At 36.1% G+C, this 21,094-nt stretch overlaps 1 protein-coding gene across 6 annotated transcripts in view; it reads left to right on the top strand.

Annotated features, from left to right (window-relative positions):
* DMD (dystrophin) overlaps positions 1 to 21,094 on the top strand; it is a 2,039,779-nt gene that overhangs the window by 1,493,025 nt on the left and 525,660 nt on the right. For all 6 annotated transcript variants that reach the window (XM_055339022.1, XM_055339018.1, XM_055339021.1 and 3 more), the window contains one exon: positions 10,142 to 10,353. In XM_055339022.1, the coding sequence (XP_055194997.1) occupies positions 10,142 to 10,353 (212 nt within the window). The remainder of the gene's footprint in view (positions 1 to 10,141; positions 10,354 to 21,094) is intronic.

Below are 21,094 nucleotides of genomic sequence, written 5' to 3'. Positions count from 1 at the left end.
CCAGAATTGTAATGGTCCCCTTTACCCCACTTCAGTGAACTCTTGCTGAACCCTTTTGAGTTGTTAGTACTTTATTTGCTACATTTGGCACTTAATTAGTTGACGGCTGGGGCCAGTGGGACAGATGGATGGTCCAGTGATATATTGTGTCGATATCACACCTAGATAGATCTTTTCCATGTCTTGTGAGTGACCTAGGTTTATACACCGAAATATTTTTGCATAACCGTAGATCAAACTTTTTCCCCCAACTTCAAGCTTTCATCTCAACCAAGAGGTGCTCCCTGCCAAAGGAAGCCATTTTTGAAATTCGTTTTAATGATCAAATAGTATTGCATGTCAACATCTGCCTTTCAAATTAATAAAATAGCATACATGTTTCATTATGACTGGATGTTGGTATTTTCTCATAATCTGTGACTCTCCAACTGGTGGCAAAACTGCAATCCTCCTTTGACCTTAATTCAGTTTGTAGTGTGGACACCAGCATGCATTTACCTATGGTTTAAAGCTGCAACAGAAGGATAAGCTTTTTTCAGAGGACTCCTTTCCTCTGTTAGAATATTCAGCATGCTTTAAATGAGGTAATATGGTCTCTGACAGTCTGTTGATTATGAAATTAAGAGAGCTGCCTGAATTCCATTTCCAGCTCCTCACCATAGACATTGGGTGTGACATTCAGCAAAATGTTTTATCATTTCCACTCGTGTAAGTGCTATTTACTATCTTTTAGACTTACATATTCCACAGATGGTATTTTTTTTCTTAATTGGAAAGTGGTCTAAGTGACTTAGAAAGCTGCCCAAATAGTATGCTGTTTTGTCCTTGCTTTGAGAGAGTGTTCTATCTAACATTTTATTCCAAAAAATTCAAATACACAGAAAAGCTGAAGGAACTGCACACTGAATACCCATGAACTTACCATCTAGATTCTGCCATACCACTTCATCCCTTTATCCTCCCGTCAATCCCTATTTTTTTATTTGTTTCAAAGTTTGGACACATCAGTACCTTTTACCCCTAGACATTTCAACATGCATATCATTAACTAGAGCTCAATATTCATTTACAGTTGTTTTGTTTGCTTGCTTGTGACAAAATTTGCATAGTCAAATGTACAAGTCTTATGTGTACCATTCAGTGAGTATTGATGAATGGTGGGTACAGTAATGTGACACATGCCTCTATCAAGATACTGAAAAGTACAATCACCCCAGAAAAGAAAGAACTTTGGGATGTTGACTTATTAAGGTGATCATTTCACAGTATATACACATACTGAATTATCATGTTGTACACCTGAAACTAATATAATGTATGTCAGTTTTACCTCATATAAAATTTTTTTCAAAAGAAAGGAACATTGTTTTAGGTTGGTTTGTATTTATTTTAACTGCATTTTAACATGACTGAGTATAAGATTGTCAAGGTGAATCGTACCAATGGCCCATCCCAGGGAATGATATATAGCTGTTGATACTCTTTTTGCTCATCCACTCATGGAGATGACTGAGCTCTTCCCAATAACCACGTAAGGTGAGCCTCTACCTCTGACAGAAACATCAAGAAACATGTATTTCACAGACTGTTAGAGCTGGTATGAACCTCAGTGATCATCCAGTCTGCTCACTTTTGCTTTGTGTCTCAAGATTTGAGAACTTCACTGGTGTTACGGAAGTACATGGTTGCCTTTCTTCACCCCTGTAATAGAGAGTAAGGGCCAGACATGCTGCCCAGTGCCCTGTGTTTATTATTTCCTTAATCTTCATATATTATTAATCTTCTTGCTATTGTTATAGTCACTTTACAAGAGTAAACTGGTGGTGAAATAGCATTGCTACTGATCTTTGCCATAACCATAAATGTTCACTAATATTAGATAATATTTTTAACTTGGTCATTTACTCTAGGGCTGTCTTCCATGAATTTAAACATGTTTGACTGTTCCTAAATGCTAGCTTTTTAAGATTTAGAAAGGAGCAGATATTTAAATTAGTCACTGTGGCTAAGATTGCATCATGTGCCCATAACTCCCTTCTCTTTTCTTCTTTTCGGTCTGAAATGTCTCAGACATTTTTTTTTTCTGTGTTCACATAAGCAGCCACATTCCTCACATCCTGTTCCTAAATACAGCAAGTGTCCATTCGCACTAGCTACTTTTGACTTCATGGTTAGTATGTTTGTTTCTCCCTCTTCTTAATGGGTTTAAATTGAGATTCCTCTTTGCAGAACTTAACCACAAATAAGTCTTCTAGAGAACCATGTTTAAATGCCTTGTGGAAGTACATGAAACAAATCTTAATATTCCTTATAATTTGGGTTATTGCTCTTTTCACTTACCTTGGTTCTTTATAAGTCTTTGTATATCAGACATTAAGATATGCTCACATTCCTCAAGGCAGAGATATACTCTAACTTTGTACAAGAGTAGAATAATGGTGTTGTTTTTTTTTTTTAGTTCTCTTCTTGATCATCCCTAACATTTTGTTGACTATTTTAGCCTCAGGGAACAGTCTGTTGTAATTCCCACATCTCTTTCCCATTTGTAACTATCAGAACTCATTATCTTAACTTCAGTTAAAATCATTTTCCTTACAGTTGACCATAGTTAAGTATCTGCCATTCTTTACCTATTTGTAACCAATTTGCCCTGAAAATTCACTCTTCCAGCTTGGAATTTTCTACCTGGATTATTTAAGTGCTCTGTGGAATCACTGAGATCCACAGTGTGCTCCACCTCGCAGATCACAAATGTTTGCTGATGACTATAATCGTTGTTTAGTCTCTGTACACAGAAGCAGTAACACCTTGCTTCAGTATGGTCCTCTATGCTTTTATTCATTTTTGAATTTTATCTTCACAATTCTTTGGTTGTACAACTGTCATTATTTCAGTTTTGCAGTTGAGGAAATTGAAGTTGTGATAAAGCAACTTTTGCAAATTAAATTTCATCACAAATCTAGGGCTATAACCCATTACTAACTGCTAGTTAAGGTTTCTTTCTAAAAATTAGTCATAGCAACTTCTAATTCTCAAACTACAAATTCAGTGCAGAAATTGCCACAGAGCTGTTCTTTGTTCTGTAGCAATGTATATTCAAAAAGGCAATCATTTCATTTTTGTAAATAACATTTTTCCCTAGGAGAGATGTTGTAGGAATTTATATCAGTCAAGAATGTATATCGATAATCAAACATACCTAGCTTAAAAACATGAAGTGAAAGATTGGTTAGTACTCAATCAACTGAACTGTTTCTTTCTCTGCAGTATTGTGGTTCTTGACATGATTGCTGAGTTTCCAATTTGACACTTCTAGAGATCTGTAAATCAGGACACATGCTGAGTCCCAGTCTGTCATCCTGAGTCTTAGCATTGGTTATTTATTTCCCTTCATTATCCAGCATCTACTTACTGGACAAATCAGTTGAGAAGCTTTCCATGACGGCCCTCTGAAAGGAGAAATGCACACATTTGGGTAGCTCTTCAGTTACCAACATGCACAGATTGTCTGAGTTTATATGCATATATTTTATTATTATTTCGCTTTTGCATGTCAGATAAATCTGGTATAAATGTAAATCTAACAGCATGGGCTCTAGTGACCAAGTACACTGCCATAATATATCTTTGGTCTATCCATAATATCCTGGGTGCAGTGTTGCAAGTGCAGTGAAATTCTGTACTTTTAATTGTTGGCCCAGGCATGGATAATTAGCAGGTCCATATGATGTCCAACTACCACAATGGCTCAGGTCCAAAATAACAGCTTCTCTTTGATTATCTGCAGATTTTGTATTTACTTTCATCCCTTGACAAAATGGAATATATATCATATTTCTAAAGTTTTTTTGTGTGTGTGTGTTTGTTTTTGCAGGGTCTACCCTTAGGATGGCTATATCAATCCATTGTAATGCATTGTTTCTGTTGTTAAATAACCAAATAGGTGCTTCATTAGTCTCTATGAGCTGATTTGTTTCTGTCAGTCTAGTCTGGTTCACTGGCCATGAGTATTTCTGAGATGTTCTCTATCACACCAATCTAAGTCCTTAATTGTATTGTGTCCTTAGCAAAATCATTGCATCTCTTATGAATGATAATTCATATCTTCCAGTGATGCATGTTTCACAGGTTGCAACCCTTTTGAAAAGATGAATTCTCCAATGTTGTATGCACAATACATTTTACAAGTCAAATCATACTTCATTAAATTCTTATTGAAGTACAATATGCATAAGAGAAAATGCACATGTTATAAATGTTTAGCTTGGTGAGTTTGCACAAACTAAATACAACTGTGTAAACAGCCCTCAAATCAAGAAACAGAACAATACCAGAACTTCTGAAGTTCTGTCATACCTCTTTCAGTGATACCAGTACCCCAAGGGAAAGCAATATCCTGACTCCTACAATCACCTTACATTTCCTATTATTTTACATTATATAAATGTATAATAATAAATAGTAATAAACAGTATGCCCTTGTTTTGGACTGGCTTCTTTCCCCCCAATGTTATTTTTGTGAGAAAATACATAATACTGCATAAGTTGTAGATATTTTATTCTTGTTGCTGGATAGTGTTATTGGTAAATACACTACAGTGCATCCATTTTATAGTAGAAGGAAATTTGGGTAGTTTCTAGTTAGAGGAAGCTTCCAATTTAGTACATGTCCTTTGGTGAATACAGGTATGTATGTCTTGAATGTATACTTGGGAATGGAATACAAGTCAAATAATATTTTAAATATACCTGACAGGTTGATTGTTTAAAGAAATCTTATGGTGAATCCTTTTGTAAAGGAAATAATATTTCCATAATTTCTGCTCTGCAACATGGGTATTCATTTCACAAGAATTGATACATCTGTTTACTCTCTTTCTGGTATCCATCTAATTGTACTTATGTCAATAACAATATGATATTTTGTTGTTATTAGCTACTGGAGCTCAGTATGTTTTAAAATTTGAAAACGCCTATAAAAATATCCTTATCTGATATATACATACACTTTTCTATATTCTTCCATCTTTAATTCAAATAAAAAGACAGACTGAGGCAAAAGGACATGCCAACAGATTCTCTTGAATCTACAGTTCAAGAATATTGTAGAAAGATCACTGATTAACTTTGGCTCACAAAAATCCTCCCACACACATACAAACATACCATTTAATTTACGGATTTTTTGACCAGATGAGAACATTCTACTAGTAAATATGATAGTGAAGATGTTCTATACCAAAAAAATATGGCCAATGCAGATGCCATACCTTGGCTATTGTAAATAATGCTACTATAAACATAGGAGTGCATGTATCCCTTTGAATTAGTGTTTTTGTATCCTTTGGGTAAATACCCAGTAGTGCCATTGCTGGATCATAAGGTAGTTCTATTTTTGACTTTGTGAGGAACCTCCATACTGTTTTCCACAGTGGCCGTACCACTTTGCATTCCCACCAACAACCAAGGGTTCCTGTTTCTCCGTATCCTCACCAACACTGGTTGTTTCTTGTGTTGTTGATTTTAGCCGTTCTGACAGGTGTGAGGTGGTATCTCATTGTAGTTTTGATTTGCATTTCCCTGATGATGAGTGATGATAAGCATAGTTATTAAGGCACTGTTCAACTTACATAAACTTGAAATGCAGTAAAGAGATAGTGACTCCTTTTAAAAAAGAAAGACTCGAGGTCCTGGGCAAAGGTTAACTTCGGAAGTGGCATTTTTACATCATTATAAAAAGGGAGCATGGATAATTAAAATAGTCTACATGTACAATTCATTTGACAGTTATTGAAGATAAACCAGGTACCAAGCTCTGGGCTGTGCACTAAGGTTTTTTTTTAATGAATAAAATTCTGAGACTAGCTTCCCCCAAAAGGATGACCTTGAAACAATGATTTGAGTGAAAGTGTTTTCTTTGTAAAGTGATCCTATGAAATACCAGTAAGAGAGTGGAACAGCGAAATAGGGAAAGAAGCCAATAATTGAGCTAATTATTGAGCAGGTTATTGCTGTGGGCAACTCAAGTTCAACCCTGATAAGGGAACTCTGGGAGACTGTGAAAAATGCACCTTGCAGTTTTCAACCAAAGGGTAATTATCTTCCAACTCTCATTTATCATTGGCTGACTCATTTGTCAATCCTTTACAGTAAGATTTCCATCACTCCGCTAAAATTATTTTCTGTATGGTCTTGAGGGAATTCCATGTGGTCAAAGCCAATGGATACTTTTGGCATGGGCTTTGGGGAGTCTTGACTATCTGGGCCCCAGTATTGGTTCTCCCACTCACTATCTGTATGACCTTATGCCAGTTCTTTAATGCAGTCTGTTCCTTTCTCTGTACAATGAGAAGTAGCAACAGCAGCAGCAACATAAACAATGATACCTACCTCATAAGATAATCATGATAATTAAATGAATTAACTCTCATATGAATCCTAAACCTGTGCTTTAAGCAGTGTAGGTATTCAAGTAAACGTTAATTATTATGATTTTATTATCTGGCATGAGGTTTATGGCTTTTAAAAGTGGTTACACTTTGGGTTTTGTAATTCTTTCTTGTCTATGTTTTTATGAAAGTATACTTTCCAGGCATTCCCTCTACTTCTCTAGCCATTTATTCATCTTATGGGCTGCTTCATTCTGTCTTCATGTGTTGTGTTGTCCAAGATTTCATCTTTACTCCTGTGTTTTGTTCAATCTGTGTACTGTGCCAATTGGAGTACATTCCCACTGAGGTCTTCATTATTTCTCTGTAGTAATTTCTACTCCTGGATTTCTTTCTCCCCCCGAAATACACAGCTTTGCCATTGCACCGTCAGTCTAAGTGACTAAAATGATAATCCTACATAGATGACCCTCAAAATCTCCCACTGAAGAGGTCCAAGATTGAACTCTATCTTTTCCCTATAACTGTTCATCCTTTATGCTTTGGGTAGATAGTGAATAACACCTTTATCTAACAGGCATCAACAAGAAGCCAGGGAATCTGTCTTGACTCCTTTGTTTACCCACTGCCTAGCATAATGTCTAATATCTGCTAAATGGTAAATAAAATGGTGATTGTCAGGCTAGATAAATAGATTGGTGGGTAGGGGTGCTTGGTGGAGTAGATGGATTGTTGAGTAAGTCTGTAGCCTATAAATTTATTTAGTTAAGTATTATCTGATGATCATGTACAGTTGAAGGTCAAGGATGAGAAAGCACGCCCTCAGTGGGATGCATACACCAATGAGCCATTTTTCCCTTCCTACACATGACCCCTTTGGGATGAAAGCTTTCATCACTGTGACTGAACAAGCATTCAAATGGTGTATTTGTCTGAAATAATGACCTGGACTATGAAAGTTTCCTCCTTTTGCCACAATTAAGAGATACATGCCCATATAATAGGAGGAACTATCTTACTTTTCCTTCATATGATGGCCTTTTTAAATATACAGATTATGCCTACCCTATGGAAATGAACTATAAGATGTATGAAATATTCACTGGCATGAATGCAAATAGCTTACCCTGTTTATATCAAAAATACTAGACATTTTTAAAAGTTTGCTAGCGTAATAAAATGTCACTAATCAAAGCTGATTAATGCAAAGGCAAATCAGAATCAGAGACTTTTTAAGGAAAGCCAATGTTTTATTTTCATATACATGTAGTATATAAAAATAGGCTAAGAAAAAAAGGTGCCAGTTATGCATAATAAAGTAGCCTGCCATGATAAGTTGAAAAAATGGTTTCTAATTGGAATATCAGTAATTTATATGATTGATGGGGAATTATTTCAGAATATGTAAAGACATATTTGTTTATATTTGAAACAGCTTTCTTAAAATAGCATTTACACTATTAATTTTGTAAACTAAAGATTAAATAGAAGACTGATTAACAACTGTAAATCCCACCTATGATAGGTGCCACACTACCCTGTGGGGCAATAACAATGAAACAAACAAAAAAGAATGGTGCTCAAAGATTAGAGAAAGAGACTGACATTTATTTAAACAGACATTCATGTGTTAACTGAAGTTGGAATATAGTATGTTGACCGGCTTTGCAACACCACACAAACACCCAAACAGAAATGAACCCAATAAGAACAGTCATTTATAATGAGTGCCACTCACCTGGTTTTACCTATTCCAGGTATCAGATTGTGGATTTCATGTCACAATCACTAGTCTTACAGGTTTTGTCTAGTTCTCATGCTTATGTATGGTAAATCTCAAGTACTTCTTTAAGTCCTTAGTTCTTTTAGCTTGATGGAGGCAACCACAGGGTTAATTAAAAAGGACTAAACTTACATCATGGAGCACAATTTTACCGTACTGTGCTGTGCACATTTTGTCTAGCCATAGCCCCTCTTTGCCATTCTCTTCTTTGGCCTCTACTCTGAGGTGCTCATCTGTGCCATCACTGGGCTCTCATGCCCTCTGGCTTCCAGTTGGTTTACACACCACCAGGGAGACCTGGTAGGAGAGAGAGGGCAGAGTGAGATCAGGATATTTATTCTCCTGTTTCCTTCCAGTGAAGTTGCATCAGGCTGACAGTATCCCTTGGCTACTGTGCTTCTCCAAGTGGTTTCTCCTCATGATTCTCGGCTTTGGGTCACTTTTCCCTCCCCTAAATTCTTGGTTCTAGATATAGTAACAGCTTCACTGCTGCAAGGCCCAATTTCTGGTATTATCTTTGGTGATATCCTATACCCGGATTATGTTGTAATTTGTTCGTCTATAAATAAGTCTCTCAGATTATCCAGGCCAGATCACAGAGGAAAATGTAAATCAAGCTAAGATATTCCAGAGGACAGTAGGGAAATACTGAAGGTTTTAAATGAGGGAGTGGGGTGATCGGATTTATATTAATTATTACTCTCTATAGTGTGAAAGTTGCATTATAAAACAGATACTTGAGATGGATGGGGCTATAGAGTCTATTACAGACGTGTAGGCAAAAAAATGATAGAGCTTTGCAGTGAGAATATGTGAAAAGTGGGAAGGAGCTCTGTATGAGAGAAATTAGCAACCAGTTATATATGGTATTTATTGAGACCTCGGGAAAAATCTAGATTATCTGTCAAGTTTTGCTTAAGGGTTAAAGTTGATAATGGTTTTATTACTTATCTTTCTAGAACATTATTTCTATTTTATGAAATCAGCTTAAAGAAAAGATAATGTCCTTAAAAGAAGAAAATAATGTAGTTGTGTTTATTTTTAGTATACTAAAATAAAGTACTTCAGAGCAGAATAGATAAGGGCATCTTCATCCTTGACTTACAATGATACCAAAAAATGGCCTCCATATAAGCCTGTCTTACTTACGGAATATAACCAGTATGAATTCTTAGATATTGTTAAAAGATGTTTCCCGTAGGCTTATCTGCTCTTGGGTTGCCCCAGAAGAAAACTCTAGGAAAAGGTTCTGAGGGCATGTGGTTTATTTGGGAGTTGAGGGAATGAGCAAGGTAGAGAAAAGTAGAGTAGTCAATAAAGGATGGTGCATTATCAAGCAGGTTATTTATTTCTGTGGGCCACTGGAACTTTATCCCACTAGGAGAACTCTGAAACTATTGTAAAATAAATGCTCCCCAGTTAATCGCTTCTGGCATGAACGGGTCTAAAATATTCATACTGCAAGACATACCATCAGTCCTTGGTTACGACTGTTCTTGGGAGGTAGGGTGGCAGGAACCATAGATCCCTTGATATATCTAGCCTGCTACTTAGGTGGCAAAACAAATTCTTTGTGGCACCACAAAGCCTTCAAGGAATGAATTGCCAGTGATAGTATCAGACGTCAAGTTGTTGAACACTGAAGCAATAAGGGCAAGGGGGTTCAGAGATTCTGCTCTAGTACCTTTCTAAAATATTATTCATATTTGGCGTGGGGATTGAGAATAGGCAGTTAAATTTTTCATAGACTACTGATGTTCTAGGTCACCTTGAGGACAATAACTTAACCTCATGTTTGCCATTGGCAGAAGTAAGGAATTCTGTTGTCTCCATTATTCTAGCTGTAACACAATGAATACTTTTTTTAATGAATAATATAAAAAGTGAGATCGTCTTTGAAGTTTACATTTCAAATGTCTTCTCCAGGCTAGCATTTACTCTTACATATTTGTTTTTCCTTTCATTCCAGTTGAAAGAATTCAGAGTCAGTGGGATGAAGTACAGGAACATCTTCAGAACCGGAGGCAACAGTTGAATGAAATGTTAAAGGATTCCACACAATGGCTGGAAGCTAAAGAGGAGGCTGAGCAGGTGTTGGGGCAGGCCAGAGCCAAGCTTGAGTCATGGAAGGAGGCTCCCTACACAGTAGATGCAATCCAAAAGAAAATCACAGAAACCAAGGTTGGTATCACAGATATGTTCTCAAAGTAAAATACCAGTTATACTGGATAAAATTATAACGTGGTTGAAAATTTAATGATTTTTAATGTAAATTTATTCAAAGAAAATTACATTTGAGCCAAAATGAGAACAGTATACTTTTCATCCAGAGTAGGGATTAGAAGAAAATTGATGGCTAATATCGGTCTTAACATTAATTTTGTTTAATCCAGATATCATAGGCTGGTATTTCACATTACACCATCTTTTGAGATCACTTCATAGTTGATGTACATACTTGTGTGGTAGCATAAAGTTAGTCACTTGGGATTAATTCTTTTCTCAAGAGTAAGAGGTCCACCCCTTCCTATGTAGGGCCCTGAATGGAGGAGGGGAAGTGTAAGGATAAGGTGTATTTTCACTTTCTCCTCCCAGTCTTTGACCTCCAAATCAATTTCTATACTTCTTTCTCTTCCTTCTCTTCTTTCCTCCCAAAACTCCATCACGTATCTGTCCACTTCAGTCAAGGACTCTTTGTAATAAAAGAAAGAGAAAAGGGGAAGGAAATAAGATTTGTTTAATGACTATGTTTTATCAGGTGTCATGCATGATGCTTTACATGCATTTAATTCTTTCAAACCTCATGTTTATGGGTCACGGGAAAGTCCTTAAATGCTAAGCAGAAAAGTAAAACTGTGAGAACTTGATTAGATTGAATTTTTTTATTAAAAGCCTCTATAGATGGTTATTTTTTTTTCTGGTAGAAAAAGGCCTTCTGCTAAACAATTGTCTGAATCACAGATTAGCTATGTCATCTGAGGAAAAAAAAGCCTTATATTGTGGTTTTCTCAGATGAAGTGACTTCCATTTCTAAATGAGTCACTGTTTAGGCTGTGCTGAGCTACATGGCATATGTATTTATGCTAGGTTTATTTAAAAAATAAACCCTGAATTTTCAATAGTTTAATACAATAAAGATGAATTCCCTAGTTGTATCATACTCCAATGGAGGTTGAAATATCCTACCTGGGAGCTCTCTCATAAATAGTGACTTGAGGAATCCAGGCTTTTCCAATTTTGTGAAACTATCATCTTAAAATCATGGCTGCCCAAGGTCACTGCAGGAGAGTAAGAGAGAATGTGGCTGGTTTATCCATGAGGTTCTATGGACAGGCCTAGAGATTATGTCCATCACTTCCACCCACCCCCTCCCTTGACCAGAACTTGTTCCCAATTTAACATCAGGAGGAATAAATGGGGGATCCCTGGGTGGCGCAGCGGTTTGGCGCCTGCCTTTGGCCCAGGGCGCAATCCTAGAGACCGAATCCCACGTCGGGCTCCCAGTGCATGGAGCCTGCTTCTCCCGCTGCCTATGTCTCTGCTCTCTCTCTCTCTCTCTCTCTCTCTCTCTCTGTGTGTGTGTGTGTGTGTGTGACTATCATAAATAAATTTTTTAAAAAAGGAGGAATAAATGGGAAGAGTGAGCCAAAGAGCTTTTAGCCAGCCTCAGCTGTAGCTACCTCTCCAAAGGACCTGGGGCTGCTATGAGGACAAGGTTTTTGCTTATGTAACAAGAATGTTAGAAAGTCACTTAGGATTTTACAGATTCATTATTACCTCTGTTGGAAGCAATTATTTCTTTCATGAGATACTTGTTGTCACTAGGATTTTTTCCTTTAGTTGAACACAGGAGGTATAGGAATTTCTAATGCTAATGTTCCCAATTCTTGGTTTCACTATGGGAAAGATAGAATTCGTACAGCTATTCTTGAAGGCTCTGGTCTAATCTGTAAGGTACTGAGTATGTTATGCCATTTCTTATTCCTCTCCACAAACTGAAGATTCTATGAATCTAGCAGGTCTTGGAAGAAAGTGGTTAACTATGGGGAGGAATTAACAGGGAAAAGAGTTTGGGCTGACCCTTGAGTTAGAAGAAGGGAAGCAGAAATGAGAGGCATATAGTGATACATTTGATAAGGGTAAGAAGACTCTGCACATTGGCACATGAGAAATCTTAAAGCCTATAAGAATCTTAAAGTGATGGCAAGAATGATTAGGGTTTTACAGCCCTTAGGAAAGCAAGGGGCTTTAAATAAGAGATAAAAAGAAGTGCACAAGAAAATATGAAACGATAAAACAAAACAATTTCATCGTCAAAACAAAGAATATGTTTTAAACACCTAAAACAAAGACAAGTTGGTATTATAATTGCTATCCTTGTCACACTTTCAAAATAAAAAAATTTCTTTTCAATTGTCAGCTAAAACTACATTATAAAAATAGCTCAGCCATTATCTATAGAAACTGATGTTTTTATTTGTGTTCTATATTTAGGAGTTCAATGATATATATAAATAAATATATTCAATATATATATTTGAACAAACACACACACACATATATATATAGCTGTACCATCGGTGTATGTTCATTATATAGATAAAGGTGATTAAAGTTTTATTTTTCCATCCATTTCCTAAATGACTTATGCTAAAGCTAAAAGTAATCCTAATGGTAATACTAACATTTAGCAAGTACTTGCTAATTGTTAAAAATTGTGCTAATCATTGTACATACATTGGCTTATTTCACCCTCTCAGGAATCCTCCATGAAACTATTATTGTTCCAGTTCACAGGTGAGAAATCGAAGCCTAGAGAAGTTCAGAAAATTCTCCTAAAATATTAGAGTTAGGATGTGAATGCACAGTGGTTACTCTTGTAGATGACCTTACAGATTTTTGTCTTCTACTCATTGTCTTCTATGTGGCTAGAACAAATCAAGAAAACACTGTGAAGATCAGAAAGGAGACAACTGTAATTATGAATTGACAAATAAGATCATATTATTAGTAAGCCAATAGGTGGGAAATGAAAACCATGAAACAGTATACTAGGGAGAGGTTTTCATATTCTGTTATACTATGAAAGACTAAAAATTATATCTCCTTTTTAATGAAGCTACAACTTTTAATTCTTCTAAAAGTCAGGGAGCATATAAAATGGAGATCTGGCTTTTATGTCTAATATGTTATCCCTACTGAGTGGAAATAGCTGGCTTTTCACTTACAATTTTCTTTTATGAAGAAAGGGTGAAAATAGACATAAAGAGGCATTGGATAATTTGAGCAGGATCTCCTTGCTCCATAAATTCTTTCCGAGTCTCTGTGCCTAAGATTAGCAGGAGAGCTGGTGAGCCTCGTAAGGCAATCATCAGGCTGTGTCTACAGAGGTGGAGAGCTGTGATTAAAGCAACCAGCCTCCCTTGCAGCAGCGTCACTGATGACTACCCTCACTGTCACAGTGGAATGGTTCCAAAGGCAAGCACCAGTAGTATTATACTCTTGGAAAATTTAAACCAGTCATTGTACCTGAGCTAAAGAAAAATTCATCTACAATTCTGATATTTTTATGATTCATAATTACTCATCTTTATCTATATCACTTCCATTTCTTATCTACATATTTTCAATGTCCTAAAAGAGATAAAATTTTGAATTCTGACTTTAAACTTAGTGTCATTACATAAATATCTATATATTTTGCTTTATAACTTTTTATAATTATCATTTTAAGTTATTTACAATATCTCATTAAGTTCCACCCTCAACCATTTCCTTACTGATAGGACATTCAGACAGCCTCCTCCTCTTGGTTAAAAAAAGTAGTGGAGAAAAAAATGGGGACAACAACAAGCACATCACAGAAAAGGAGTCAAATCTGAGGAAACATCCAGGGACGGTCCATTTTGAAACCATAGTCAGCCTGGAAGGAGATGGCAACAGGAGAGTCTTGATTTATCAAAAGAACAAGCTATAGATAACCCATCATTTAGATAATTAATGAGCAGGTCATTAAGAGATGCCCATGATATTGCAGTTTGTCTCCTATATAACCCTTAATTTATTGGAAACCAAAACACAATGTAGTAAGTAGCTGATTTTGTTAACCATATGACATCATTTGATCTTCTCTGTGGTCCTGGTAAAACAATACTTTTTTTTTTTTTGAGATGGAAAGACAGATGTTAGGGAAAATCATACAGGATTTCCATTTTAATCAAACTCTCTGCCAATAAACTATGACAGAATCCTGTGAGAGATGATGCCATTTAACTTTCATAAGAGGTAAGATGGTGTGACATTGGCAACCTAAAACTGCCAGCAGCGGGCATTGCGGGATTTATTTTATTTGGCAGAATCTTGGTTGACTTCACAACCTGTTCCCCAGACTATTAAGATTGGTCCAAACTTGGCAATGAGTTCTTTGGAAAAATTATTTCTTGATGATTTTAAGCTTTCTTTTCCAGTGTCAAGAGAGATTTACCCAGGCTCAGAGTTTTCATTTATTTTTTCCCCTTTCAGCTTTTGAAAGAGAAATTCCTTTTTTGTCTGCTTTGTGATTGCTTTTGTGTCAAATTCAGCATAAAAGCTTTTCAAACGTGACGGCATTAGCTGTTTTGTGCTTGGCTGAGCTAAGAGTACATGAATTCAATAGAGAAGTGAAATCTTGTTTGAGCCTAGCTGATTTGGCTCTGTAATACTTAAAACTATCTGAGGCAAGAAATCCAATAATTTATCAAATTATTAAATAAACATTTCCAAGGCTGCAAAATATCTCTGTTTTGAAGACATTCTTAAGGGAACTTGAAACATAGATATACTGTAATCACGTAATTAATTTAAAAAGTTGAACTTGTTACATATAGTAAATACAGTAGGCATTCAAGGATCTCAAATTATTTTACTAGGAAAGAAGCTAATGGAGAACTTCTTCAAATATGGAAGTAGAAAATTGTAGTTTTAATTATTTGGGGGGATAGGTGTTATTAGATCATATCCTTATCTGCCATAAGGACATGCACAGTAGTGGAAGCTGAATTTTCTTTACAAATATTTTATTTACTATTTGACTTACACAAAATTAAATCAGCAAATTGCTTCACACTGGTAGTTTGAGGTTTGGATTTCTGATACTGTAAGGTAAAACATCAGAAATCTTACCAGGACCTGCCATTTCTTCATGCATCTTCTTTATTCCCTTTTATTCTCCCCTAAAGCTTCCACATGATTAAGAAGAAAGAATCAATAACCTAATTGCATTTTTCCTCCCAAAGTATGTATGAAGCTATTATACTTCTCAAAGCATACAATCAGAGTGCTTTCTACATCACTGATAGAGCAGAAGAAGTAATGGGCTAGTTTCCCCAGGTACTGCTATACTATATAAATATTTAATGCACAGTCACCAATACTTGAATAACATTATGCTCTGATTACACCATATTTTGCCTTCTTTCCTTTTCATAGTTCAACTTATCATGCACAAAAATATAATGTAGCAACTCTATAAACATACTCCTCCATAAAAGCAACAAATTGCAAAAATTGTCAAAATTGCCTTTTCTGAACTCAGGAAATTAACCAAAGGTTGACAGCATTTTATTAACTACTAAACTTCAGTAAGAACAGCAGGGTTTGAGGCTTTTTAACTTGGCCTATTCCATCACTGTCTGCCAGCTCCAAGTAGTTGTGAGAATTAGCAGTCTTAGAGCCACTTGAGAGGGAAGACCAGGATTGGAGTTCCTCAGAAAGACCCATATCATTTGGAGAACTTTATTACTATTTGATCTGTCTTGCAGCTCCCTAGAACAAACCTATAAACAAGGCCTTGTCATTCATTATTTGACCTGACTTTGCACTAACTCCCAGAAAAAAAACCCTATCCCCAGAATATCTTTTCAAAACAAACAGCAGCATTGTTTAAATAGTAACTGCCTGAGGCTGTGATACCAGTTGAGATAATCATGGTCTAGAGAAAAACTGAAAAGGAAGATCTGGGGAATGAGATGTTCTCAGAGGTCTTTGAAAAGCCCTGACATATTCCTGGGAGATATAGAAGGCTCCACGCATGTCTTGCCAAATAGAGAATATCAATAAAGAGATATAAATTATAAACAGGAGCCAAATGGAGATTCTGGAGTTTAAAAGTATAATAATTGAAATGAAATTTTTCCTAGAGGAGTTCAACATCAGATTGGAGCTGCCAGAAGAGTCAGTGAATTTGGTCAATAGGAATGACCCATGCCAAGGAAAGGACAGGAGAAAAGAATTAAGAAAAATACAGGAAACCAAAACTGATAGAATTGAGGGGAGAAATAATTCAACAAAAACAAAGATTTCAGTACCCTATTTTACTAATGGACGAACTGGGCAGAAGGTCAACAAGGAAATAGGAGACTTGGAAAAACACGAGGAACTAGCAAGACCTAACAGTCTTGCATAGGATGCTTTACCCAATAATAACAGAGCACACATTCTTCTCAAATTGTACATGGAATATTCTTTAGTACTGACCATATGTTAGGTCATGAAATAAATCTTAATACATTTAAAATGATTTCAATTACATAATGTCGATTCTCTAAACATCATCAAATGAAATTAAAAATCAATAATGAAAGTTAATTTGAGAAATTCACAAATATGAGAAAATGATATAGTACATTCTTATTTTTTTAAGATTTTATTTATTCATGAGAGACACAGAGAGAGAGAGAGGCAGAAAGAGGCAGAGAGAGAAGCAGGCTCCATGCGGGGAGCCTGACATGGGACTCGATCCCGGGTCTCCAGGATCATGCCCTGGACTGAAGGCGGCAGTAAACCGCTGAGCCACCCGGGCTGCCCTGATACAGTACATTTTTAAATAACCAATAGGTCAAGAAAGAAATCGCAAAGCAAATGCAAAAATACTTTGAAATTAATGAAAATAAAAACAGAACATACTGAAACTTATAAGATGCAAGTAATGTTGAGAGCAAAATTTATAGCTATAAATACGTGAATTAAAATAGAAGAAAGATCTTGGGGGAGCCTGGATGGCTCAGTTGGTAAGCATCTGACTCTTGTTTTTGGCTCAGGTCATGATCTCAGGATCATGCAATGTAGCCCCACATCGGCTCCACGCTGGGCATGGAGCCTGGTTAAGATTCTCTCCCTCTTCCTCTACCTCTCTGCCCTTTCTCTCTAAAAAAGAAGAAGAAGGAGAAGGAGAAGGAGAAGAAGGATTTCAAATAAGTAACCCAATCTTCCACTTTAAGAAATTAAAAAAAGAAAATTAAACCTAAGGCAAGCAGAAAGAAGGAAGTAATAAATATTACAGTGAAATCAATGAAACAGAGGAAAGAAAAAATGAGAGAAAATCAAAAGATTTAAAAGTTAATTATTGAAAAGATCAACATTGACAACCCTTTAGTTGAACTGACTGAAGAAAGGAGAGAACCAACCTTATAGAAATAAAAAGGATTATAAGAGGATATTGTGAATGAGAGAAATAAAAAATATGAATATACTTATAACAAGTGTAGAAATTGAATTGATAGTTTTAAGACTTTTCCAAGAAAAGAACCAGGCCCAGACGGCTTCACTGGTGAATTTTACCAAACATTTAAAGATGAATTAATAGCAACCTTTCACAAAATCTTCCAAAACATCAAAGAGAAATTAATATTCTCAACTAAAGGTATGACAGGAAAAAAACCCACTACAACCAAATATACCTCATGAATATAGACCAGAAAGCCTTAAGAAAAATACTATCAAACCTAATAAAGCAACAGATTGAAAGGATTATGTACCATGACTAAGTGAAGTTTATTCCAGGAATACAAGGTTAGTTTAACATACAAAATTGAATCAACATACAGATTTTCCTTGACTTACGATAGAGTTATATCTCAATAAACTTATCATAAGTTGAGAATACCATGAGCCAAAATGCATTTAATACACCTAACCTATCAAATATTATAGCTTAGCTAGCCCACCTTAAATGTGCTCAGAACACTTATTTAGCCTACAGTCAGGCAAAATCATCTAATACAGAGCCTATTTTATAAAAAAAAGTATTGAATATCCCATGTAATTTATTGACTACTGTACTGAAAGTGAAAAAGTGCTATTATATGAGTACCAAATGGCTGTAAGTGTTATCAGTTGCTTACTCCTCATGGTAACATGGCTGGATGGGGGCTGTAGTTTACTGCTACTGCCCAGCATCCTGAGAGAGTATCATACTCATTAGTCTGGGAAAAGATCAAAATTCAAAATTTGAATTATGCTTCCACTGAATATCTGTCACTTTCACACCATTATAAAGTGAAAAAAATTCCTAAGTCAAACCATCCTAAGTTGAAGCTGTCTACAGCAGGAAAATAAAGGACAAAACCCACATGGTCACTTCAATAGTTGGAGAAAAAGCATTTGACAAAGTCCAAACTCTTTCATGAAGAAAAAAAGCCCCACACTCAACAAATTAGAAATAAAAAGTTTTAGAGGTTGAATAGTGTCTCCTTAAAAATGCGTTGAAGGACCAACCTCTGGTATTTGTGAATGTGTTCTTATTTGAAAGGAGATTAATGACGTGATCAAGTTAAGATGAGGCCATATTGGAGTAGGATGGGTTCTTTTTTTTTTATGATAGCCACAGAGAGAGAGAGAGAGAGAGAGAGAGAGAGAGAGAGGGCAGAGACACAGGCAGAGGGAGAAGCAGGCTCCATGCACCAGGAGCCCGATATGGGATTCGATCCCGGGTCTCCAGGATCGCGCCCTGGGCCAAAGGCAGGCGCCAAACCGCTGCGCCACCCAGGGATCCCGTAGGATGGGTTCTTAATCAAATATGACTGGTGTGCTTATAAGAAGAGTTAAAGAGGCAGACACAGAAAAAAGAATGCCATGTGAAGACACTCACCACTGGGAAAACACCATGTGATGACAAAGGCAGAGATTTAAGTGTTACAGCTGTAAGACAAAGAACACCAAGGATTGACAGGTACCACCAGAAGTAAGGAAGAGGCAAGGAAGTATTCTTCCTTATAGGTTTTAGATGGTGCATAGCCTGCTGATACCTTGACTCCAGAACTGTGAGACAATACATTTTGTCCCTTTAAGACAGCCAGTTTGTGATATTTTGTCCTGGAAATCCTAGGAAAATAATACAGAAGGGAAATTTCTCAACCTGATAAAGGGCATCTAAGGAAAGCTTACAACTAACATCATAGTATAAGACTGAAAGCCTTCACCTACGATCAAGAACAAGGTAAGGATGGCTACTCTCACCACTTGTATTCACCACTACGCTAGTTCAGGCCAGGGCAATTAGGCAAGAAAAATATATAAAAGTCACCCAGATGGTAAATAAATAAAAATTAAAAAAAAAAAGGGATCCCTGGGTGGCGCAGCAGTTTGGCGCCTGCCTTTGGCCCAGGGCGCGATCCTGGAGACCCGGGATCGAATCCCACGTCGGGCTCCCAGTGCATGGAGCCTGCTTCTCCCTCTGCCTGTGTCTCTGCCTCCCTCTCTCTCTCTCTCTGTGACTATCATAAATAAATAAAAATTAAAAAAAAAGTCACCCAGATGGGAAAGGAAAAATAAAACTATCCATTTGCAGATGACATGATCTTGTATACAGGATATCCTAAGGAGTATTAGAATGAATAAATTCAGCAAGTTTGCAGATTATAAGATTGAAATACATAAATAAAATATGTTTCATACACAAGCAACAAGTAATCTGATAAAGGAAATTCAGGAAATTAATCCATTTAGAATAACATCAAAAAATAAAATACTTAGGAATAAATGCAAGACCTTTATACTGCCAACTACAAAGCAATGTTGAATGAAATTAAAGAATATATATATATGGAGAAAATATCCCATGTTCCCAGACCAAAAGACTTAATATTATTCAGATAGCAATATCCTCAAATTGATCTATAGACTTTATTCAGTCCTCATCAAAATTCTAGCTGCTCTTTCTGCAGAAATAGACAAGTGGATCCTAAAATCTATACTGAAATGCAAGGGACAAAGAATAGCCTAAAAAAACCTTGAAAACAACAGTTAGGGGACTCACACTTTCAAATTTTAAAATATACTACAAAGCTACCATAATTAAGACAATATGGTGTTGACAAGAAGATAGATATCTAGATCAATGAAATAAATAAATAAAATTGAAAGTCTAGATGTAAAACCTTGCTTTTAAGGTAAATTGATTTTTGACAAGATTGCTAAGAAATATTGCAAAAGAATAGTCTTTTTAAACCCTTGTGCTTGGATAATTAAATATTCACATACAAAATAATGAAGTTTGACTCCTAACACCATACACAAAAATTAACTCAAAAAATGGATTATAATAGAGCTAAATATAAGAACTAAAAGTTTACTTTTTAAAGGATGTTTTTATCTTAGAGAGAGGGCAGAGGGACAGAGGGAAAGGGAAAGAATCCTCAAGCAGACTCCCTGCTGAGCACAGAGCCCTACATGGGGTTCAATCCCAGGACCCCAGATCTTGGACGACAAATAGTCAGAAACTTAACTTACTGAGCCTCCCAGGTGCCCCAAGAACTAAAACTTTAAAACTGTTATGACACTATATGAGTATGATAAGTTAGGCAATGTTTTCTTCTATATGACATCAAAAGCAAGAGTGACAAAAGAAAAAATACACAAGTTGGACTTCATCAAGGTTAAAAACTTTTGTGCTGCAAGTGATGTCATAAAGAAAGTACAAAGACAGCCCACAGAATGGGAAAAAATATTTGCAAATATCTGATAAGGGACTTATATCCAGAATACATAAAGAACTTTATAACTCAACAAGAACAAAAAGATAGCCCAATTACAAATCAACAAAGGATTTTAATAGTTCTTCAAAGAAGATGTACAAATGGCTAATAAGCCAATGAAAAGATGGTCC

The sequence above is a fragment of the Nyctereutes procyonoides genome, unplaced genomic scaffold, assembly GCF_905146905.1.
Source record: "Nyctereutes procyonoides isolate TBG_1078 unplaced genomic scaffold, NYPRO_anot_genome, whole genome shotgun sequence".
Taxonomy (NCBI): Eukaryota; Metazoa; Chordata; class Mammalia; order Carnivora; family Canidae; genus Nyctereutes; species Nyctereutes procyonoides.
The sequence above is the reverse complement of the archived record's forward strand: the minus strand, read 5'-3'. Positions and strand labels throughout refer to the sequence as shown.